Source organism: Halichoeres trimaculatus, unplaced genomic scaffold (genome assembly GCF_033239565.1).
Source record: "Halichoeres trimaculatus isolate MK-OKI-2021-1 unplaced genomic scaffold, fHalTri1.1 fHalTri1_scaffold_14, whole genome shotgun sequence".
NCBI lineage: Eukaryota > Metazoa > Chordata > Actinopteri > Labriformes > Labridae > Halichoeres > Halichoeres trimaculatus.
In genome coordinates this window covers 33134557-33159582 of record NW_027437192.1, presented here as the reverse complement: position 1 = coordinate 33159582, position 25026 = coordinate 33134557, and the positions used below count along the sequence as shown (strand labels likewise).

General features: G+C 41.4%; 1 protein-coding gene across 1 annotated transcript in view; it reads left to right on the top strand.

Annotated features, from left to right (window-relative positions):
* LOC141803442 (CMP-N-acetylneuraminate-beta-galactosamide-alpha-2,3-sialyltransferase 1-like) overlaps positions 1–25026 on the top strand; it is a 116856-nt gene that overhangs the window by 64196 nt on the left and 27634 nt on the right. The window contains exons 3-4 of the mRNA XM_074687471.1: positions 1244–1897; positions 6708–6901. Of these exons, the coding sequence (XP_074543572.1) occupies positions 1607–1897; positions 6708–6901 (485 nt within the window). The 5' untranslated portion in view covers positions 1244–1606. The remainder of the gene's footprint in view (positions 1–1243; positions 1898–6707; positions 6902–25026) is intronic.

The following is a 25026-nucleotide window of genomic DNA, read 5'->3' as shown; positions in this document are numbered from 1 at the left end:
TTGTATCAACATTTTCGGGTCTAGACCTGTAAATGTTTTTGTAAAGCGTCTTGATATAACGTTTGTTATGATTTGGCGCTATACAAATAAAGATTGATTGGTTGATTGATTATAAATGAGGTCATCAGCATCAAAATGAGTTGTCATAAGTACATAGTAAGAAGAAAATGAAATCAGGGAGTTGTATGGGAATGACTTTGGAATAGTACATGTGTTCATCAGAGGTGTGGAAAAATATTGATACGGCAATATATCACAATACTTTGACCTGTGATAAAGTATTGATATTTGAACTCTTGAAATCAGTATTTTTGTCAGAATAAAAATTCTTATTGTAGGTGAGTTGGAAGTACAATGTCTTCTGCACCTCCACTGCCATAGATGGCGCCAAAGAACTACTCCACTGTATGTTGTCCATAAACTGTATCATAAATATAATTTCAAAGTATTTTACAAATTTTGTATTCCTTAATTTGATGATGTGGGTTATGATGCTGTTAACATCAATGTTTTCTCTCTGTTCTTGGGTCAGATAGTTTGAAATCATTAGAAGTTTAATTTTACAGTGTTGTAGACTGATGAAATAATAATCATAGTCATGTTTTGAACGATATTAGATTTTTTTTTGCACTTGTGAAAGAAAAGCTCTCAGTTTGAATGAACTGTTCTACAAAAAAGCTGCAGATTGTTCCCTTTATGCACAGTTTGTGGATGTTTTTACCAACATTAGGGACAACAGGAAGTCTTTCAAGGGTTTTGTCCATAATTTCTGTCTTTGGGCTTCCTTATTTCAGTTAACCACAGAGCACACGTGACAGATATAATGCCCTCAGATTGAATCCTGTCACTCTGTGCTCTGGTTATTAACACTTTTCTAACACAGGTTTTTTTTTAGGTTGATTAAGATTCTTCTCTTTTTGTTCCTGTAATCATTTGTACAATCCATCAAACATACGAGGGTGTCTGATGGTCTTTTTTAAAAGCTCGGAGACTGAAACACATCCTCTGTAATTTGGCTGAGAAAACAGATCCATAAACAAGACGCTGGAAATGAAAGACTGTCACTGAAAATAGCGGTGTGATATTACAGAGGCGTCTCACCCAGGACTATTACTGCTGCTAAATTACAATAATACTGAGCTGTGCACATTTTACCTTTGGTGTGTCCTCAAAGTGAAGCACTGCCAGAGGTCTGCAGTCTGTTTTTCTGAGTCACAAATATGTTTCTCTTTTTGCCTTGCAGGTGGATCATTAAAGAATGAGCGGCACGTCAGTCACTGACCTCACAGTGTCAACATTTAGGAGGTCAGTAACTGACTGACTCTGACTAACCAGGAGTCATCGAGCAGACGGACTGTGGATTCACCTTCACGTGCTCCTGAGGATCTGAAAGGAAACCCTTTTTGGATGGAGTTAAATTCATGCAGCAGATTCTCCGTGGCCTGAGATGAAGAAGAGGAGGGTGAGCTCAGCAGACAGCAGAGATACCATGTGCTCAACAGGGTGGTTTCTTCCTCACACCTTCAGGACTCTAGCATTATCATGATGCTATTTTCGTCTGTTGCACTTGCAAAGTTCCCAGCCAGCGGATTCTGACTGTGACAACATGTCTCTACCAAAGCGGAGGAAAATCAGGACTTTTGCTCTGCTGTTTTGTGTCATCACATTTACAACGTTCCTCTTCAGCTACACCTTCCGGGACCCCTCTCTATACTTCTTCAAAAACGCCTTCCACCTCTCAGACAACTTTTTCTCCAAAGGGCTGTGCGCCTGCCGACAGTGCATGACAGAGCTGGAGGATGACCCCTGGTTTGCTGAGCGCTTCAATCAGTCCATCCACCCCCTGATGACCAGGGAGAACAGCGTCCTCTCTGAGGACACCTTCAAATGGTGGCAGGTAAGATTCAGGGGACGCTTTAAGGGGATTTGCTTTTGAAGACGGTAGAAATGCACATTCAGCTTCTGAGGGCAGATGAGGTGGTGGAAAAAGAGGAATCATGAATAAAGAACACAGACTGCTCTGATGCTCCCAAGAACTGTTTGTTTTTGCCGCATTGATTGTTCCAAATCCAAGGGATCTTCAGCTGGATCAAGTTGTGAAGCAAACTCCCACGCACAATTTGTTCATATTAGTGAGGAGGTGGATTTCTCTCACCATCTTTCCCACATTTATTTCTCCATAGCTCAAATATAAAAGTGATAACATAAGATCAGCCAGCAGAAATACATTCCTCTCTATTTACAGTGATACAGGTTTCTGCTCAAACAGAATGTAAACATGCCACTCTGGTTCTTGGCTCCCTGATTGTTCGACAAACAGTGAACATTCATTAACAGGTGCTACGGCACAGTAGGAGACATTTCTCATTTTTGGAGACAGAAAGATCAAAGATCATCTTTCAGTCACCAAAAGTCTCTAAAGTCCACATTGGAGGGAGATATGAATCATTTTATTGTTGAGAAGCTCGATAAAAAGCTTCAGTTACAGACTAAATTTACAGCTCCCAGAGCAAACCTGATAAACAGCATCTGGTTAGCATCAGCATCTCAGACAACAAGACAGAGGATCAGCATTGGTCAGGACAAAAATATAACCTCCTTTTTACCAACTTTACCAAGAGTGAGTCTCTGTTAGTTTGGAGCTACAGGATTTACACTGAATCATTCTGCACAATGTTTGACAACCTTTGTTATCTCAGCTATTACTGATAAGCTAATGAAGCTAGGCTCCAGGAGCTAACGTTAGCTTAACTAGAGCCCTTTGGATAACAGCTAACAATGATGTACGATCACCAAAGAACAAAAACTGAACAAAACAGGCCAATGAACTCCCAACAAAGAGACATGATGAACAACACAGCTAGGAGCTAACGTTAGGCTAACTTAAGCTAACGTTAGGCTAACTTTAGCTAATGTTAGAGAAAATCCCAAAGCGTCAGACTGCAGTGGTGGTTCTAGTGTTAAAGGTAACTTAATATTTCTTTACAGCAAAGTCACAATCTGCTGCCTCAGATACGATGTCAGCTGACCTTAGAGCAGATGGAGACATCCTTCTTCATTTGATTCACACAGAGATGATGTTGCTCTACTGCTCAACTTTATCCAAAGAAGACACTTTCCTCTGTTCAGATGAGTCTGAGGAAAGGGTTAAAATACACCCCGTCACCCAGACTCTCAGATACTTTGTGTCAGAGTTACATGTGCCCCATGAACACAGTTTGACCATTTTAAAACTTATAACTTCGGAAAAACCTCAGAAAACTGACTTTCAGCATTTCAATGGAAGTCCAGTCAGAGAATGTCAGAGTTTATGGAAAGGCTATACACACTGTGATTGGCTCATCACATTAAGGGCAGTCAGGTGGATTTTTGCGCTTCAGCAGGCATTTTGTTGACAGGTTAATCTGACATTCTCGATAAAGATTTGATTCATGTAAAGTTAACCTATATAAAATTAATCAGGTATTGTCATTGCCCTAATCTCATCTTCAAATCTAATCTCCTCCTTTGTCCTCAATCTGAGAGAGTCTTCATCTATACATTTGTCCCACTTACCATGAATACCATGAAATGTCAGGTGTCAATCAGCATCACAGTGAAAAATCACCACTTTGTTGCAGAAGGTGAGTAGACCCACTGCACAAAAAAACTTCAAAATAAAAGCGCAGATTTTTTTCTTTCTGCTGATGCAAAAGCTGACAACCTCACCTGATCTACTTTTGGGTTGCAACCCATCAGTTGAGAAACACTTATATTGAGGGTAAAATTAGTACAACACATTACTGCATTAAAAAATGCAAATGTTTAAAGGTTAAAATGTTATGGAGGAAAGCAGAGAAACCAGATCTGTTGTAGGGAAAGGATCCAGATTATTATTTTTTTTTTTTACCAATTTTATATCCAGTTTGAATTTTATTTAACCTCCTCTTACCTTAAAGGATCATTTTTATTCTCAGGATTGTAAAAGTATGACATAGTTTGGCAGGAAAAGACCAAGGAGCAATATCTGGATTAGAAATATGAAGTGCCAAAATTGCTGTTCATGGAGAATCTTCTTGAGGCTGGCTGCAGAAAGACCAGAAACCACACGCACCCAGCCAAAAAAATGGACTTTTACAGTATTTAAAACATACTGTATTTACAGACTGGTTCAAAAACAGTTTGGGTCTGAAACTCTGATTTCTCCATCAGCACATTGTACGGAGGTTTAGAAGATATCAGGATCATCTGATTGTCCAGTCAGAGACTGGCTGCCTTGACTATTCAAGTTCTCTTTTTTCTGAAAAGTTTCATTTTCTGTAGTTAAAAGAGGTTAAATACAAGGTTTTATGTCACAATTGACAGCTGACATTCTTGTAGGGATTTTTTTTTTTTTTTTGGGGGGGGGGGGGGGGGGGGGGGGGTAAAATATGTCAGGAATTAGAGTCAAGAAGTGATGTGACTCTAAAAAGAAAAAAAATATTATTACTTTTGTTCCCCGGCTCCACTGAGATTTTCCCAGAATCCCTCACAGTCTTTACTGCACAGACTGGCTGTACAACTGCTTCAATGGCTGCGCCTGTGACAGGGGAATTTTGGCTTCAAAACCGTACGAAAGCAAATGGCGGAGCCACGCTGTCCACTCCACATACAGTCAATAGTATCACTCACTTTCTCCTGTCTGCAGCTCTTCTCCTCGGCAAGTAACTGATATTGCATGCGACTAGACGTACTGGTATGTCCCTGTTAACAGATAAAGAACTATGTGACACGTTGGACAAGCAAATATGGTCAATATCTGACATTGTCCCACATAACAATGCACCACAGTGGGTGAAAAGCAACAGTTGGTCTATAATCTATCTAATATTACTGCGTCAAACAAAATGAGACCACTTTAAATTACAGATAGCATCAGTGGCAAAACAGGGGTCTGGATCACTTGTTGGCACACAAAAGGATCAGTATTTGTCAGCCTGTGCATGCTGCTGTGGCCATTTAATCAGGTTTCTGACAGTCGCGTCATGGCACAACACCAGAAACCATACAGAAACAGTGTTGCTGCTACTACCTGATACATAGCTTTAGTGAGATAGCAAGAAGAAATAACAATGGAGGAACTTTCGCGATGTATTAAACAGCCTATCAGACCACCGCAGTCTACAACGCTGCCTCCGTTTTTGTCTTTTCTGCAAGAGCCACTCTATGTATACCTCCTCCACAGTCACCATATTTGTTTTTGAGTTGTTGTCATAAACTTTTGACTCTGAGCTGCCCCCCCCCCCCGGTGGATGTATTGGTTAGTAATGCCAGCGTAAAGGACACATTGAAGTCTGAGAGCAGTGACGGTAACAGGGATGGATACATTTTCATACGTAAGGGGGCACTTGGATGAACACAGTTTTGCTATGTACTACTCTGTTTGTTACTTACAGTGAGCCCCAGTTTTTTCTGTCTGTCTCTTCCTGGTTTGATTGTTTTCTAATGCTAATTGTGTCAGTGCTGCATGGTTACCCTAGAGCTGGCTGAACCTTTTGACTCAGGATGATTGACAAGAGGACCTTGTGTTAAGTGTTAGTGGTGCAGGAAGTGCTCCCCTCTCTAAGTTCCACTTAAATATTTCTAATTGATGCTCATTTGGCCAGTCGTCCACTGGGATCATAAAACTCGACTCACATAAAAATGAATCAGAGTTCTTTAACAGAACAGCTGAAGGACTGTTTTATGGGGGATGTCTTGTTCAAATCCACGTTCTCATAAATTAAAATTCCCATCATTCAGCTGTATGACTAATTAGATACCAGCCTCAGTTTAATTCCATCCAAACAGTATATATTATACCCACTGTGAATCCCATTATTAAACACCCTCTAAATTAGAAAGGCCTGTCAGTATAATGTATGTACCACTATTATCTTACCTTTGTCTGGAGGCCATCCAGTGCCTGCCTCAGGTACATCGCCTCAGTATGTATTCACCTCACACCACGTTCAATTAGAGGCAAGAATAGAAAAATTACTGCAAGGTTGCCTCCTGTCACTTCTCGTTCTGCGGCGTGCTTCTCAGAGGGAGCCTGATGAAACACGAGTCGCGGATCAGCGTCAGCTCCGACACATGGTTCACACAGCCCTCCTGCAAGGTGTGTGCAAGGTGTGACCTTTCAGGAGCCGCCACACTCCCAGTTCAGAGTTATTGCTGGAATGTGTCTCAGCTGAGTGAAATTTAGAGAGAAAACATGTCCGCCGTGACTTGGTGAGACCCTTTTTAAGGTCTTAAGCAGAGTTTTTGTCAAACGATTAAGAGCTCTGCTTCATGGATGAATATTTGTGCAGAATGATATAAAAATAATGGATAAAATAAGTGTTAAACAGTTTTCCAGGATTTTATTTGCTTGGTGAAAATCCTCAAAATATGGCTGAGATTTTAAGTCTCTAAAATCAGCATTAAAACTCATGAGACGACTGCAGAACACTGCATCCTCTGTTTCCATCTGCCACAGCCTCAAACAGCACACAGTGTATCTTCCTATATTTGCTCTCTGTCTCTGGGAGTTAAAAGCCACCAGAAGGAGCCAAAAGAGCCCCTGCAGACGCAGCTAAGCCGCCCCTGAGGTTATTTCAGAAATGTGTTCAGTGTCTCGGGCTCCGCTGCCCTTGTTCAATCACTTCTGCTTAAAGCGGCCCTGGAGCCGGCGCTCTCTCTGAGGCCTCCTTCTGTTGTGTCACCAGTGGTTGCAGTCAGAGAGGCAGCCAGCCAACTTCAGTGGAGTGGTGGAGGAGCTGTTCCAAGTCATCCCAGATGACGTGCTCTACATGGACGCCAGCCCCGAGCGCTGCAGAACCTGCGCCGTGGTGGGGAACTCTGGGAACCTGAAGGGCTCCCTGTATGGACGCCTCATCGACTCCAGCGACTTCATCATAAGGTCAGTTGGCTCTTGTTAATATGCATAATGAGTTCTGTTAACAATCTCCTCATACAGAAAACATTTTGTGCCTAACATGGGTAACATGACACTATCACCTAACAAGAAAACTACTACAAGGAATAAACCAGACAGCACTCTATTATCCACACCATCAGAAACACACACTGTTGCTTCATCTCCACAGAAATACAGTACTCTGCTGCATCTAGAAAAGGGCAGTTCAGTCTGTTTTTGTTGCTTTTCCAGCATTAACTTAATGTAGATGTAATGTAGACCTGACAGTTTGAAGGGGTGGATGTACTAGTAAGGTTTAAGAAAAGCTTTATCATGTGGATTAAGAGAACAACACAACCAGGAGAGCCTGATATGTGCAGGTAATCTACCTGACAAAGAGAATGTTTCATAACTATTTGTGATTCTGCTGATGAAATTTTATTTGACGGAAAAAATGAAAAGAGCTGCTTTCACGTCTGAGTAACAGGCCTTGACTTTATGATGCAGGCTGTGAAGGAAAGAAGAAAAAGAAACACAGAATAAAACACTGATTCATTGATATGTAACTTTATTTGCAGTGCCTACTACATATCACTTTCATACACAGTACGTAGTAGAGGAATTCGAAAACAGCCTGCATTTTCCTTGTGACATCACACATATGTCTTTTCTCCACTGGTTTCCATGGTGATGGTAAATCTCCATTCATTTAAATGGGAGCGAAATAAAGGAATCAATTTATTTCCATTGGTCTGAAACTGCAAAATAATTTAATATAGCCAAAAAAAATTGTGATGTAGACCTGAAAAGTCCTTTTTAATGGGAAATGGTCAATCAACAATGGTTGTTAACATATAAACATCTACTTATTGACTTCAGATGTTATTTCTGTGAATTTTAACTGTATATTATTCAATTCACCATGAGCAGAGCTTCCATTATAACCTTATAGAGACTCTGTAACAAAACAGAAAAAAATTGTCCCAAAAATAGTCAAAAACTCCCCCCAAAAACCCCTAATAAACACTAAAAGTGGCAGCCATCTTGAATTTGAAGGTTAAAATAAGGTCAAGTCATTATGCAACCCTGAAATATGTATTTCTTAACAAAAATAAGGTCTGAAAACATGTATCGTCCATCATTGTAGGTCAAGTCTTTAAAAAGATAATATCTACGACAGCCATTTTGGATTTTGGACTCCAAAAAAATTTCCCCGCCATTCTAAAAAATACACCCCGGCTAAATTTGTTTTGAGCCCTCCTAGATGACAAATCCATTGAAAAGTGGACCTTCGCTCACCGCGGTCAGGTTTCGGTCCAAAATGACCCAACTATAAGATATGCCTGATCCTGATCCACACAATGAGATAATCAGTGCTAATATTAGTTATTTTTTAAATCCTACTCCTAAGCGTCCAAATTAGATTGAGCAGGACCAGACTGATTTGCAGCATGTTTAAGTCTCTATGACGACATGCCAGCTGATAAAGTTTAGTAAAGAGAAGAGAGATCTGTGTTTTTCTCTGCTGAAGACGATTTCTGTGATTAATTTTGTAGTGATGGTGGACACTGGAGCCTAACTGTCAGACAGAAAAAGGACAGAAGAGCAGAAGAAAGATAAACAGGAGAGAGATTGAGCACGAGCTAAAGGCTAAAGCTATTTCTGCTAATGTTGACTCCAACCCACAGTCAGCAGTTATTCGGCAGTGGTCTGTTCAAACTTGAGAGTCTATAAATAAAATAAAGAGTGAGGTTACGTTAGCTCTGATTGGTGAGGTTGGAGTTGGTAGATGAGCTCTGGTAGGACATAACCAGGATTCACTAACACTACACGTTACAGACATGTCTCAGAGCACCGGGCTGTGAGTAGAGCTAAGTATAGCTGGCTACTAAACTACGGTACAAACTGACAAAGTTAGCTAGTTGACATGTTGAACGCGTAGCTCTACCTAACTGTTGATAAATACCTTACCTCGTGGCGTTGTATCTGGTAAAAAGATGTCTTGAACACAGAAAAGCATAGTTAAAAAGAAGATCTGCTCTCCATTCATTTCCAAAACAAACACACGCCTTGTTCAGAGTCATGGTTTCCCCATAGCGTGTGTGAGACTCTGTGCCAAAGATGGCACTCACAGTCCTCCACAGATCCTCCTCAAAGCCTCTTTAAATTAAAAAGTACAAAATTTAATTCCAGTGGAACATGAAGAGGATTTCTGTGAATGTGTGCTCTGTTACTCTCCCTCACAGCTGTAGATGATGTAACAGTCGTGCCATGCTGAACTGATTTTAAACTGTAAAACAGGATCTTAATTGTTCCAACTGATTTTTAATTTTGTATTTTTGAGTTTAAGGAATATAAAGAGTTGAATTTTTGTGGAAAAAAAAAACAATTTAGATAACATTATATTCACTATCAAAACATTAAGTTTAATTCCAGTTCATGCTTTTTGAATTCAATAATATATATATATATATATATATATATATATATATATATATATATATATATATATATATATATATATATATATATATATATATATATATATATAAAGTGATACAAATCTCACTCTGATGGAGTGATTTCCTACAAACGGGCTCAGTCAATAAATGAAACAGACTCTTTTCCATCATTTACCTGTTAACAGAACTATTCTTTTTAATAGTTAAATGAACTGAATGGAGGGTGAACATAGTCGTGAAAATGTTTGCTCTTCTTTCCTGACTGTGTCTCTATCTCTCCTCATCTCTGCTACTGGGCCTGAGCTGCATTCAGCTCATCGCTGGTTTTTTTGGATTTCACTTCACACAAACAGGCCGTGCATTTCCCAAACATTCAGGCAAATTATCTTAATGACGCAGCAGAGGAAAAACAATAGAGTTTGATTATCCTGACGTGTTTCCTGTGCCACAGGCCACGGGGAACAACACGGTGAGTGTGTGTCTCTGTATTCTGTCACACCAGTTGATGCTCTGCACTGAGCCAATCTGACAAAGATGACAAACACAACAAGATTTCCTCTGAGGGGCTGCGGCTGGGCTCTCTTCTCTTTAACTGATCAAATTAAGCTAATCTATACAAAGAGTGCACAAACCCTCTGTCTCTGACTTCAGAGCAGTGTTTTCTAATTTTCCCCAGCTGGTCAGAGCTCAGATTAAAGCCTTTCCTTTGTCAAATTGTTGTCAGCGTGTCAAGGGTCAAATATGCAATTTTCTAAAGTGGAGTGGTATTGAGATTTTCTCTTAATATTACATAACAACTCAGCGTAACAGCACAATCTCAAATCACATTTTCTCTTTCAGATATACCATGAGAAATAAAGATTCAATCAGGAGTGTGAGATTATTGCAGCACAGATTGGATCATGTGTGTCATTCTGGAAGATTCTCATCGCTTCGGCAGAAAAAAAGTGCTCTGTGTTAAAATTGAATGTTCAAAGCAGTGACAGTGATAGGATATGGGCTCAGAAAAACCACTGCCTTTCAAATACCCACAATGCAATCGGCCTAGATCCTCTAAAGCCTCCTTTATAGACTATTATGAATATTGAACGCTGCAGGCCTGGAAGCTAAAGCCTCTTGTTTGCTCAGCAGATTGAGGTGGAGAAATAGATTTGGGTCTTAAAAAAGCCTTTGCTTCCGCCTCGGATGGACAAAAAGCAGCTCTGTAGTTTTTAAATAGTGAACTCTTTTCTAAATCGTCTGGCCTGGAGAACCAGTGAGACTTCATAGTTACCTGTATAATATCTGAAGTCCTTTTTCAGTTCCTCTTTAACACCTTAAGCTGCACTCAAAACACAAAGTTCATGAATTTAATGAAGTTAATATGTAGAAATACATCAATGATTTTGGTGCTGAAAATGTAATTTCACAGAGTGAACAGGCCAATAAATAAAAGTGAGCAACTATTTTAGGAGAGCTCAGATCTGATTTTCTTTTTAACTCCACTTTTCTTTGTTCAAGACAACTTTTTACCAGATGCAACTCCATGAGGTAAGGTATTTATCAACAGTTATGTAGAGCTACACTTTGAAACCTGACAACATGCAAACTGTCAGTTTGTACCATAGTTTAGTGTATTTAACTCTACTCACAGCCCGGTGCTCTGACATGTCTGTAATGTGTAACGTTAGTGAATCCTGGTTATGTCCTGCCAGTCATCGACCAATCAGAGCTCACGTAACCTCACTCTTCATTTTATTGATAGACTCTCAAGTTTGAACAGACCAGTGCAGAATAACTGCTGACTGTGGGTTGGAGGAAACATTAGCACAAACAGATAAGCCTGTGTTTTTAGCACTTAGCTCAGGTTTTAGCCTCGAACCTGTTTTTCAGCCTTTATCTTGTGGTTTAGCCTTTAGCCCATGTTTTAGCGTTTCGAACATGTTTAAGCCTCTAAGCAGTGTTTTAATTTCAAGAAGTGTCCTAGCCTGTAGCTCATATGTAAGCCTATAACCAATGTTTAAGCCTTTAGTCCTGGTCTCAGTTTGGGCTTGTGTTCTAGCCTTGAACCAGAGTTTTAGCCCATAGCTCATGCTTAAGCTTTTAACCAATGTTTAAGCCTTTAGCTCTAGGTTAAGCCTCCAAACAGTGTTTATGCCTTCAGCATGTGTTCTAGTCTTCAGCAAAGTTTTTGCTTTTAAGCAGTGTTTCGATTTTAGCTTGTTCTTTAGCCTTTAGCTTGTGTCTTAGTTTAAGGTTATGTTCTAGCCTTTGGTTCTGTTTTAGCATTTAAACGTTGTTTTAGCCTTTAGCTTGTGCTTTAAGCCTATGTTCTAGCCTTTAAGTAATGTTTTAGCCTTTATCCTTGTATTTTAGTGTTTAGCCTGGTGTTTAGCCCTTGGCTGTGTTTTAGCATCTTCTAGCTTGTGTTTTAGACTTTATGGGCTCTAATTTCGTAGACCAGGCGCAGGCGCAGGCGCACCCGCACCCGCCCTGCACCGGCCTTCGCCGTGCGCACAGGGCGTGACCGGCGCACTTTGCAAGTTTCCTGCATTGCCAAAGGAGGCGCAGTACAGGCGCACATGAGCGCAGAGCTGCGCGTCCACGCCTCCCTCCGCGCAAATGGCAGAGAGGGAGGAGAAAAGCCGCGAGTGGGTTTAACACAGCCGAGCGCTGTTTTCACCAATCAAATGAGCGCCTCTCCTCGCCTTTAAATGCACTGCGACTGAGGCGCAGCGTCTGATTGGTCTGAGTGATCTCCAGCACCACGGAGAGAGCGCTGGTAGCGGAGACGGTCAGAGCCGCTGTGCCTGCAGCAGGTCAATAGACAGCGGGGCACATCGGAGGACACGACGCGCGTCACCTTGTGGGCCAGCTCCCGGGACAGATTTAATCTGTTCCTTTGTCTCTATCCGGAGTAAAAAATTAAGAGGCAGTTACACAGCTGGCTTATCCATTCAGAATACTTTTGATCCACCTGCACTCCTGGTTTGTCATCGCCAAGCAGAGCCTTTGGTGATATACTGTATACTCTCCCAGTGTCTCCACCTCATCCTCCTTACAATAATGTACTCCATCTTTTTAGATCAGGTTAAAAATAGAGACTAAAACAGAGAAATATGGGAAATCACGGGTAAATCCTGAGTGACATACATTTATTTTGTCTCTTTTTTCTTCGTCTTTTCTCTCCCTCTTTTCTGTGAATTAAATGAAATGAGAGAACCAGATATATACTCAGTATCAGATGTTAAGGCTGTTTATTGTTTAATCGTAAGATGTGCATCAAACTTCCAGCTGCCGTCAGGTTAACTTTCCATTATGACAAACGGCTTTAATCTGACATCAGATGTGACGGGACAGTTAATTTAAATATAAATGTATATGCTGGTTCAGACGGTTACATTAAATAGTGATTGCTGTGATTGTTTACTGCATTAAAATGTGCCTGACACTCTGTAAAACTGCCTCTGAGGCTTTGATGACATGTGCGCACATGTGCGCCTGTCACCAAATTACAGCTGCGTGGGGTGTGCTCCGCTTTGCGCCGAGGATAGACCAGGTTGGAGCTGGCAAGCTTTCAGCGCACTTTTTTGGCACGAAATTGTCACTGCGCCAACATGAATCTGCTGACACCTCCCCCTGGTGCGCCGTCAACTCCCCCAAACCTCACCAAATTGTCAAATTGGCAGCGCACGGCGGTGCGCAGCACGAAATTAGCACTGCGCAGGCTGCGCCAGGCTTGCGCCCCCTGCGCTGCGCCACGAAATTAGAGCCCTACACTGAAAAAAATGTTTTGTTGAATTAACCCAATTTTATTAATTTTAGCAGTTGCACGCAATATCTTTATCTAGATCTAGATAATTTATTTAATCTTAATGTACATCTTATCTTTAAGTTATTTCAAATTAATAACATTCGTTGTTGTAACGCAAATACACATAGTAGATTTTACTCAAATTTCTTAAGAGATCACAACTAAACCCATGTACATCGAACTTTATTATATTGAGTTATTGAATTGACTTTTTTCAAACCATGAGTGAGGAGGGAGTGCAGTGGATATTAGACTCAACTGTACAGTAAGTAACTGTCCGTGCTCCACATGGCATGGACCGTGTACCTTGAAGCATGTTTAATATTTTATATGTTAATAAATGAGATGTGTTGATGGGCTAAAATTATGGTCAGAAATGACAAACTGGGTTTTGTCTTCAGTTATATTCAAATTAGCATTACTGAGAGAGTATTTTAATTGGAGCCCTCACTGTAGTGGAGCACTGACGGCCGTGCAGCCAGGACAAGCAGCCTATGCCATGGGGCACAGCCAGGCAGCCTGTACTGTGAAGCACAGACAGCCAGACAGCTGGCCAGCACAGTGGACCACAGACAGGCAGCTGGTCCATGCAATGGAGCACAGACACACTGTGCCTGCCTGGTATCTTAATGTGCATCAGGGTCTCATATCCACAGTGTTCCCTCCTCACCCATGGTTTTTCCTTTTGGGTTTTGCAGATTATTGAGTTGAATCAACTTAAAATTTTATGTTGGATTAATGCAAAATATTGATTTGAGAAGAATTAAAATATTTAATTTATTTGACTTATTAAGTTGTGTTAATAGAACTTGTTAATTTCATTTCAAAGAACTTAATTATTTTAGGTGTTACCGATTGAAGCAATTCATTTAAGTTGGTCCAACTACTTCTTTTTATTAGTTCACTGAAAAAAATGTTTTGTTGAATTTACCCAATTTTATTAATTTTAGCAGTTGCACGCAATATATTTATCTAGATCTAGATTATTTATTTAATCTTAATGTACATGTTATCTTTAAGTTATTTCAAATTAATAACATTCATTGTTGTAACTCAAATACACATAGTAGATTTATCTCAAATTTCTTAAGAGATCACAACTAAACCCATGTTAAATAATTTAAGTTGGTCCAACTACTTCTATTATTAGTTGTAGCAATACATAATTTCATGTTGATATGGTCCACAAAAATACATTGGAAACCTTAACTTAAATATTGAGTTGGATTGATTAAAAAAATTACATCACTTCAACTGATTGACAGACTTTTTTTTTACAGTGTTATCCTCTGGCTCTGCTCTCTGATGAATAGGGCCTATTGCACATTACTGCCACCTCCTGCTCTGCCTAGCTCGAGCTCTATCTCTGCTGTTCTTATCTTTCTGTCTGACAGTTAGGCTCCAGTGTCCACAATCACTACAAAATTATTCACAGAAATCAGCAGAGAATAACACAGATCTCTCTTCTCTCTACTTAACTTCTTCAGTCAGCGTGGTGTTGTCATAGAGACTTGAACATGCCTGCATTTTTTGACAATCTATATTGGTGCAGATAAATTAATTTTAAAGTGTGTATTATGATCAGACAGCTAGAAGGAAGACTTTTCAAGATCACTTTCAAACTCCTCACCGGGACTTTAAATAAGAAGGTGTCAAAATGATATCTACATAAATAACTCTGAAATAGAAAAAATGTTTGGGTTAAAGGATGAAACATTTGAGGAATGAGGAGAAAAGGACTCTCTGCACACCCTGTAACCTCAATACATGTGAGAATGTAACGTTTACAGCGCTATACCCGTCATTGTCCTCGTCTGAATTGGTCACACCCCGCTCACCTAGCCAGCAGTAAACACAGATAACAAACTGAAGGAAATGCTGAACTGGATTTTTATACAAGCAGCTGTGTGGTTATATGGTCTCCATTTTATTATGTTAATACTGCCTTCACAGGCTGAGGCCAGCTAATATTCCAGCAGTCTGCAGCTCCTCCTGTTAACAGCGATGTTATCAGCTCTGCAGCCACTGCCAGTTCTGAATGAGGCATCACTTTCTACCTCTCGTATTAAAAACACACATTTCACTCTTCAGCATGCAGGGAATAGAAAATCCAGACCATAGACAAAAGCCTTCGTTTGACCATCACTCATACTCATTACTGTGCAGCCGGAGTTTCTGCTATGTGAAGGAAAAGAGTTTTATTGTTACAGTGTAATATGAAAAACTATGTGCACTTCCTGTGCAGATCTGTGTCTGTTATATTCACAGTTTGAGGACACCTTCTCTGTCCTGTTCCTCTCTTAAATCCTGCAGCTCGGCCAAAGTTTCAGTTTTAGGTAATATAATCGTGTCCTGAACAAAGGTTGAATCACGTTTATGGATCTGCTCGATTTAGTTTCTGTGTTCTCTTCAAAACATCTTTTAATTTTTCTTGGCAGAGACTAATATTCATTATGTGAGTTCCTTCATACTAACTTTCTGCTCCTGTGAAAATTGATCAGGCAATTCCAGTCTGGAGAAACAGTTAATGGCGTGGAAATAAAACGCTCTAGAGAGTACAACCCAGTCACCGCAGTGACAGCAATAAGACTAATGTTGCCTGTGTAGGTTTAAAGAGGGGGTATTCTGAATTCATCCATTTTAAAAATGGACTTAAAGTTACAATCTTGGATGTTCAGACTTGGTATGTGCAGATTCATGTTGTAGAAACCCCTGAATCTGTCTGTAAACTGATTAAAACACCCTTAACCCATTACTAGTTTATGACATTTTGAAGGGGCGGGCCCAAGAGGGAACATCCAGTTTTAAGTTGCTGTTCATGGTGGATCCCCTTGAGTCTGGCTGCAGAAAGACCAGAAAACACGTACACACCAAGACAAAAAAAAACAGGCTTTTACAGCTACAGCCTGTAGCTGTCAGAAAGGAAACTCACAGCCAGCGTCATATTTAATTTGGCTGTGTCCACGGATTAGCTTCATTTCACGGTATCAGGAACAGATGGGTGGCGTCGCGGAGACTATGTCCATGTTTAATACAGACTGTGGGTGGGCCTCAAGGGTGTAGAATTGTGTATTTGTTACAGGTCCCGGGAAAAGGACCTCAGACAACAAAATGAATCCTGCAAAACACAGGTAAAACTCTGGTAGGAGAAGTACACATAAAGCTCCGTTCGTGGTCAAGATGGGTCTCTTATTAAAACTTTGTTATGAGACATAAAACAAAAAAATGTACTTCAGTTCATCTCTAAAAGTGCATAAACTTGGGTTCTCACAGTGGACATTTTATATTCTCTAAACTAAGTTCACAGGACTACTTAACTGAAACAAAAACACTGTATATCCAGCTTAAACACTCCACACCATTAAAGGGCAACTCCGTTTTTTTGACACCTGGACCTTATCTATAGGTGTGTGCATGCTCATATACTCACTCAAACATCTTGCAGCTTGGAGTCCTTCAGAAGTTATTTAGATCCAACCGATTTTAGCTGCACGTAGCGGGGGCCACGGCAAGGGAGCTTTAGTGCGGGACATGATCTCTGCAAAATCACTCATTTCAGCTATATTTTTTCATCAATCGCTATCCATTGTTATCACAAACACACTCCTCTTCTGTTGCCATAGGTGAACACTGTCCACAAGCGCACCACCAGTTCACATTGAGTCGTGGACGTGCTCCTGTTTGTTGTTCTGGAGCCAGCTCTTCGTCTCTCTCCCTCTGCATCCTTCTTTTATGGAGCTCCTCGTCCGTGTACTCAGGCTCAAACCGGTAAGGACAACCGTCAAACTCGAAGTCGTAGTCTGAAGACGGTAGACGATCTGACTTTATGATGACACTGGCGATGGATGAAAAAATATAGCCGAAATGAGCCGATCTTGCAGAGATTATGTCCCGCGCTGAAGCTCCCTTGCCGTGGCCCTGGCTAAGTGCAGCTAAAATCAGTTGGATCTAAATAACTTCTGAAGGACTCCGAGCTGCACGATGTTTGTCTGAATGAGTATATGAGCATGCACACACCTATAAATAAGGTCCAGGTGTCAAAAAAACGGAGTTGCCCTTTAACTGTAGGTAAAATCCACAAACAAGACAGAAAACAATTTAAGTTTTATCTCAGTGTTCCGAGGATTAACATTTGTGAAGTTTAAACAAAATACAAACCTGTGAAACACAGGTAAAACTCAGGTCGGAGAGGTAGGAGTGGACATGTCCACACCAATCTCAGACAATGGCTGAAATGTCCCCACCAAAACTCATCCTATTCAGCTAAGGTTTTGTAACTAGCAGGGCATACTGTCAAACAAAGCATGGGGTTGGCGTTACTTTAAAAAAAGTAATCTTAATTACAGTTAGTAAGCACACTACGGAGTTGAGACACAACTTACCATCGTTGACCACTCACTGCAGCAGTGCTGTGGTCGAGTCGAAGTCGCTCTCTCTCCCATTGCTGGCCGGTCTGAGACCGTAAATGGCGTCCATTTGGTCGAACCACCCCCATTTTTGTCGATTCGACCCACTCCGGCCGTTGTGGTACTTAATGGCCCTGTAATCACTCTTTAATTTCTTCAATTTCTCCCGGCACTGTTGGGAAGTCCGGCGGTAACCATGCTCCTCCATTAGCCTCGAGACTTCTTGGTTACATTTTTTCGTTCCTTGTGGCTCTGTCCAGCTACCGTTGGATCCTGTCCTCGGCCACCAAACCCAAAAAGGTCTGGACCACGTCTTTGGACCACAGAATAACTTGACGGGACACCATTGTGGAAGTTGTTGTTTAAAAATGCCAGGTGGCTCTCATCCTCTTATGTCCCGTCTTGTTTTGGGCGTCACGCTCATGACTCATTGATGACGACATTGTCTGACCAATTGGTAGCCGGCAGTCGGCGACATCATCTTTTTTAGTATCAACTCATCTCGCTTGGAACCAGAGCGGAGTAGGTACTAAAACCGGCTTGTTTTAGGAGATACTAGGCTAGTGGAAACACGCTGCAAATCGAGTAGAGCCGAGTAGAGTGGGGCCAAGGTGTGCTAGTGGAAACGGGCCATAAGGTTGATGGGGGAAATAAATGCGCCTCATTGGGCACACAAAGGGTTAAATCCTTTTCCACTTGGTCACCACCTCTGAAATACATCTCTGAGTCCTCTCTAGAAGTTAGGTGTTGTTTTAATGCACTTGTGACATCATCATGGTAAAACCTTGAACTTTTCCCTTTTTTTTCACTGAAACTTGATTGATTTTTAATTTTTTCCACACATGTGCAAAGTGGAGCATTACATCAGCGTCCGCACAGAATACTCCGGCTTGCTGTTCACGCGTAAACAGTGGCTGCAGCGTTTCAAGCAAAAATTCGACTATATTTTCAAAAGTTTGCGTTTTAGGTGGTCTAAAACACTGTTTCCGTGTAAACGAGAGGCTGACACTCACTATACTTTTGCGTTTCATCCTAAAACTGTTATTGTGTAAACAGCCCCTGAAAGTAGAGGTCTGGAGCTGTCCTGTGTAAAGTGGTTTGGATGTTCCAGCGGAGGCTGAACTCTCACTGTGGATGAATCAGGACTGTTATGATTGTTAGCAAACGGTGACGACGATGCTGCTGAATATTCAGATCTTACCTCAGCTCCAAAGATCCGCCCACAGTAAATCCCCTGTGGTATTGTTGCATCTCCTTTAATTCATCACAGCATGGCTGTGTCAACCTGCTGTGACATGTTGCCTCTGTAGAAAGCCACATTACTGCTCTTATCTGCTCTGACAGCCCCCGCTGTGACAGCAGCATGGCTTTGTCTAACAATTGAATTATCAGTTGGCAGGGACAGCACAAGACAAGAGTTATTACCCTGATATGGGCTGGAGAGTTTCCTGCAGGAGCACGCTTCGATCAGGCAAATGTGCTGTGTGCTTTTTATCTCCATTCCTGTAGCCTGAGTATCACATCTGGAGGTCAAAGGTCAGGACACTTGGAACACATTCCCTGAACTTTGTCAAAGCGCTGTGGGTGAAAACGCGAGTTTACACTGGAAAGTGTTGAGTCCTCCAGGCGAAAAAGGATTCGTCGTTTCTGAAACAGCGAGCACAGAACACTCTGACGGCATGTCATCATGTCCCCTAAGCACATTGATTTGCTCAACGGGCACAGCAGCATATTTTATCTGAGCAGAAGTCGGCTTTCCAGGGTGTGTGATTGTCCCATCAGTCATATTTACTCTGCTGGATCGAGGCTCAGTCGAGCTTGCGTTGGACATGCTTGTGTAAGCCTCTCCAAATAACTTCGTTAAGATGGATCTTAAAGCGTGCAGATGTTAGAGAATACGGTGCGTGGTGTTTGTGATTCACAGTCTTTGAAACACACACACACACACACTCACACACATACTTACACATGCTTTTCCTGCACTGACTGTCTGCTAGCTTTACCCAGCAACCAGCATGCATGCTTTTTATGACTCAGATGATTGTGATAATGCAGGTTAAATTTTTTTGTAAATCATCACTTAACATTGTCTGATAATGGCTGTAGAATACGTCAACCATTGATTTTATATGTTAGTAAACCAAAAAGGCACAAATTTAGAGGAAGAAGTGTCCATTTTTCAGTATAGCTGTTTAAAACACTCTTTTTTTCAACATGGTGTCATATGACGAAGCAAAAGGGACTCTTATCCCCTCACTCTGCTTTTAGCCAGTGTGAATAACAGGTGATAGTGAGTGAGATTGGGCGTTTTGAATCATGTTAATTGTGTTTTTTCCTAAACATTAGTTAATTTGACCATTTACCAAGATGATTAAAGTCCCTGTGAGGAGTTTCTAAGTAATCTTGAAAAAGTCTCCCTTCTAGATCTATTCCTGATCCGAATATCACCAATATAAGTTATTTCTAAATATTATTTTGAACCTTCATTGTAGCTTCCCAATCAGAAAGAACTGGATTGATTTACAGTACGTCTAGGTCTCTATGGCAACACCACGCCAGCTGATAAAGTTTAGTAGAGAAAAGAGATAAAACACAGAGATCTGTGTTTTTCTCTGCTGAAAACAATTTCTGTGATTAATTTTGTAGTGATGGTGGACACTGGAGCCTAACTGTCAGACAGAAAAAGGACAGAAGAGCAGAAGAAAGATAAACAGGAGAGAGATAGAGCACGAGCTAAAGGCTAAAAGGGCTAATCTGTTTGTGCTAATGTTGATTCCAACCCACAGTCAGCAGTTATTCTGCAGTGGTCTGTTCAAACTTGAGAGTCTATCAATAAATGAAGAGTGAGGTTACGTTAGCTCTGATTGGTAGATGACTGGCAGGACAGAACCAGGATTCACTAACGTTACACATTACAGAATGTCTCAGAGCACCAAGCTGCTAGCAGTGCTAAATATAGACAGCTACTAAATTACTGTATGAACTGACGGTTTGCTTGTTGTCACGTTAGCCTATAGATGCATTGTTGCACCGGGCTGCTAGTAGCGCCATATACAGCTGGCTACTGACGTACAGTACAAACTTACAACATTCCCTTGTATTCACGTTTCAAACTGTAGTGCTATGTAACTGTACTGGTAAATACCTTACCTCGTCAAGTTGTATCCAGTAAAAAGTTGTCTTAATCAAAGAAAATTTGTCCCAAAACAAACACACGCCTGGTTAAAAGTCACTTCTTTATCACAGTGTGTGTGAGACTCTGGGCCAGAAGGTAGTGAGGCAGTCACGTTAGAACAAATCCTCTTCATAGCAGCTTTAAGATGTGTTTGGATGGATGGAAGCAGAAACACTAGCATAACAGGACACGGAGTCCACTTTTTCAGAATCCATGGAGTTAGCTTTGGTGCAGCTGACAAGACAGGACTTTATTTCTGCATTGGTCACAAAAAACACGAAAGATTCTGTCCCTGGTGATATGATGGAGTCTATTTTATAAACTCTATGGAAGGAGTTCAGGATGAGATACTGGAGCCGGGTCCAGGTGAGACTGACATCAGACATTTGCAGCTTCACCAGCAGCTTGGCTCCCAGTGACAGACGTTAACATGGGTTATTTGGAAATTCAGCCCAAGATTTAGCCCGACTGAAACGTGAGCTGAGCAGCGTAGCTAAGTCCTGGTTTTCTGACTCTGGATCAGTGGACTCAGTGGATAGATCCTGTGTGTCTTTCTCTCTATGGGTTTTATCATGACGGGTCAAAGAGTGTTGCTTTATGATCACCTCTTACACGTACTACTTGTTTTTGAAGTCAGTGTATCTGATTTCAAACTTTAGATATGTTGATGTGAACACAGCATTAGGCTACATATCACTAGCTAACAGGGCTCACTCACCGGGACACCTGCTCCGCTCTCCTCTGGTTCTCCTCACACCACACCTCCACTGCTCTCCTTCGGATGTTAATCCTCCTCATCCTGCTCTGTTCCTGATCTCTATCTTTCCTAACAGGCTCATAATTATAACCCTGAGGACCATCTTTTTCCGTTGCTAGGCGGTGCCCAAGTAGCTGCCTGTTGCAGCAGCTCTCTCTTCTTTGTCCGTTTCTTGTAATTTTTTTCGTCTCTTTTTCGTCATCTTTGTATTTGGAGTGGATCATCACTTTGTATGGTTCATTGTTGGTTATGGACACCAAACTTTTTGTGGCTTCAGTGATATTTTTACTACTTTTCTCCTGTGTTTGTCTGGAGATCCTACATGTAACCATGGCTGCATTGTTTACATGCAAAATTAGCTGTTAGCAGCCTGTAGCATGTCAATGCTAACTAGTGTAGGGCTTGATGATTTCGCTCGAGCTGAGGAGGAGGAGGTGAGGACGACGTGCTGGTTCTCGGATGTGAGCTGGGAGGTGACAACGTGGATCTGTCCTTCCATCCATCGTTGTTGGGAACGTGGGATCTAGCCCCAGGGGATGGACGAGGTAGCCGTGCTAGCCCAGCAGCATCCTGCTGTTCATGGACGTGGATGACGGAGCTGACATCGGACGCCGGCCCCACATTGGAGGAGCTTCACCTGCTGTGAGCAGACAGGATCCAGGAGACAGAGACTGAACAGACTGCTGGGGAGGCTCAGTCCTGGACCCTGTGGAGGTGGAGACTGGCTGGACTGGAGAGTGGTGGACGAGTGGTGGACGGGATGTCGTCATCTAATTTCTTAAGGACCTTTTAGCACTTTCTATACACTTTCTTACTTTTGTTTTCTTAAATGCTGCGGTGACTCCTGAATTTCCCCTCGGGGATAAATAAAGTATTTTCTATTCTATTTCTATCATATGGATAGAATACAGATTTTCTTGTGACAGTCTGATTAAGGATGGGTACCTGTAACATTTGAAATGATCCGGTACCAATGACTGGTTCCTGGCAATCGGCACCGGTACTAAAATGTACCAAGTTTCTGTACTTTTTGTGTCTATGTGGTAAAAAATATTAATTTGTTTAATAATGAAATATACAAATTTTTCAATTGAACATTTATTCTTCAATATATAACCATGTAATGCTGTGTTCATTTATAGCATGGGAAATCTTCTGCTCTTCCACTCCCTCACAGTCACAAAGATGTGTTTAGGAACCCCAACATGGTACCTTTTGGTTTTATGTGAATCGATATCTGGTACTTTTTACAGAATTTGATCGATACCTGTAAAAGTGCCTAATTTGGTACCCATCCTTAGGTCTGATCCATGTTTATTAATGGTAAACAGAGGCAGAAGCAGAGGGATCCCCCTCTGTGACATCACCTTTAAATCACAGTTTTAAATGAGAAAGTACAAAACCCTGAACTAAAACGTGTCCAGGAAACACTTAGGAATTTTATTGTAAAATATTATTTTTAGGTTATTTTACTATTAACTGCAGAGCCGTTGTCTTTACCCTACTATGTGATGTAAAGGAGCCTCTTGAGGATCAGTAACCCTCTGACAGATGAGCTGCACTGTGTTTTCTTTTTCCTCCTCTTTATTGTTACGATCACTTGTTGTACAGTTTAAACCACGCTTTCATGTCTGCACAACAATCCACCCTTTCTTTGCTCAGTGATCACATCTGTCCCTCTCAAACAGCGGGTCAACAAGCATGATTGGCGACATAAAGAGCTCCTGGAGAACATTCATCAGAGTCTCTTTGTGAGAGGAGCTCAAAGCGTGCTGATTGAGAGTGCAGGCGGCTCTTTGGTGACATGACTTACACCTGTGTTTGTTCACTCCTGGAGTGTGATTTGTAGAAGTGCTCACTCAACAAATCAACGCCCACTTGAGACCCGTATCGTGGCGAGGAATTACTTAGAATATGTGATTTATAAAGTTTTCATTAGAAAGGAAAACGTGGAACAAGTACTGTACAGGAGCAGTGACATGAGCGGCAGCTACGACTGATTGAGTTAGTGGTTTTGGCTGCAAACACACTTTCTGCTGCAGAGGGGCGTGTTCAAACTGGAGCACTGAGCGACTGAGGGGGGGGCGTGAAGAATTAACATTAACGTTAAGTAAGGATTCACGTTTTATTAAACAACATCAGACTGAGCTGAGTGTGAAATCACTCTGTGTTCACTGCTATTAGTGCTGTCTGAGTGAGCATAGTCATAACCTAAATAACCTATATGGTCCACTCAGTGTTTCCCACAATGCATTTTGAAAAGTAGTGTATAAGTATTGCTCACAATGGGCCTCATTCACTAACAGTGCATACTCTAGGGCTGGACAATTAATCAGATTTTAATCATGATTTCAATTTTGCCATCTGACAATCATAAAAACAATAAAATCGAAGAAAAACAATTAATATGCCACACAGTGTAGATGTGCTAGTTCCTGTGCTTCATAGCTCTTCTGTGTTCCATGTGCAGCCACAGCGAGTGTGTGTTACTTATGTGAATCAATAAAACTGTATGTGCCACTTGCTGGTTCTTTATAGTTGTGTTTAAATCAGTACTGAAGTTTCTGAATAAATGAATAATTGTGTATATTAGTTGTGATTTCAATATCACTTAAACTAATTGGGATTCTTATTTTTACCATAATCGCCCAGCCCTAGCGTACTCAAAACTTTGTGCCTAAATCTTGCGTTGGTTTGTGTGCGGCGTGGTGCGCGGCATAATGTGTGGCGTAGTGTGCAGTGCAGCGTGTAAATTTGGGGTAACAGATGCCCTTATATGGATGATAAGGGTGTGGTAGTATGCTGATTGCAGGTTGCGGGCACATGCCTGTCAGTTTAGATTTCACATGTCCTGAAACCGAACGTGAGTTTGAGTAAACAGAACTTGTGTGCAGGGTAAGAACATTTCTATGCATTTATTAGTTAATAAAGCACATTGTGAGCAATATATATCATCATGCATTGTGATTGGCAAATCAGATGTAGTTGAACCCATAGTTCACTACATCTGATTCACTAACCATAAAGTACAGATGAAGGAATGAGTGAGTGCTTTTAGAATAGAATAGAATAGAATAGAATAGAATAGAATAGAATAGAATAGAATAGAAAATACTTTATTTATGCCTGAGGGGAAATTCAGGAGTCACAGCAGCAATCAAGCGAACAAAAGTAAGAAAGTGTATAGAAAGTGCAAAAACGTCCACAGGAAAATAGATGACATCCCGTCCACCACTCTCCAGTCCAGCCAGTCTCCACCTCCACAGGGTCCAGGACTGAGCCTCCCCAGCAGTCTGTTCAGTCTCTGTCTCCTGGATCCTGTCTGCCCACAGCAGGCAAAGCCCCTCCAATGTGGCGCCGGCGTCAGATGTCAGCTCCATCAGCCATGTCCGTGAACAGCATGATGACACTCTGCCTTCCCGCAGCTCCTCTGCTGCTGGGCTAGCACAGCTAGCTCGTCCATCCCCCAGAGATAGATCCCATGTTCCCAACAACGATGGATGGAAGGACAGGTCCATGTCGTCACCTCCCAGCT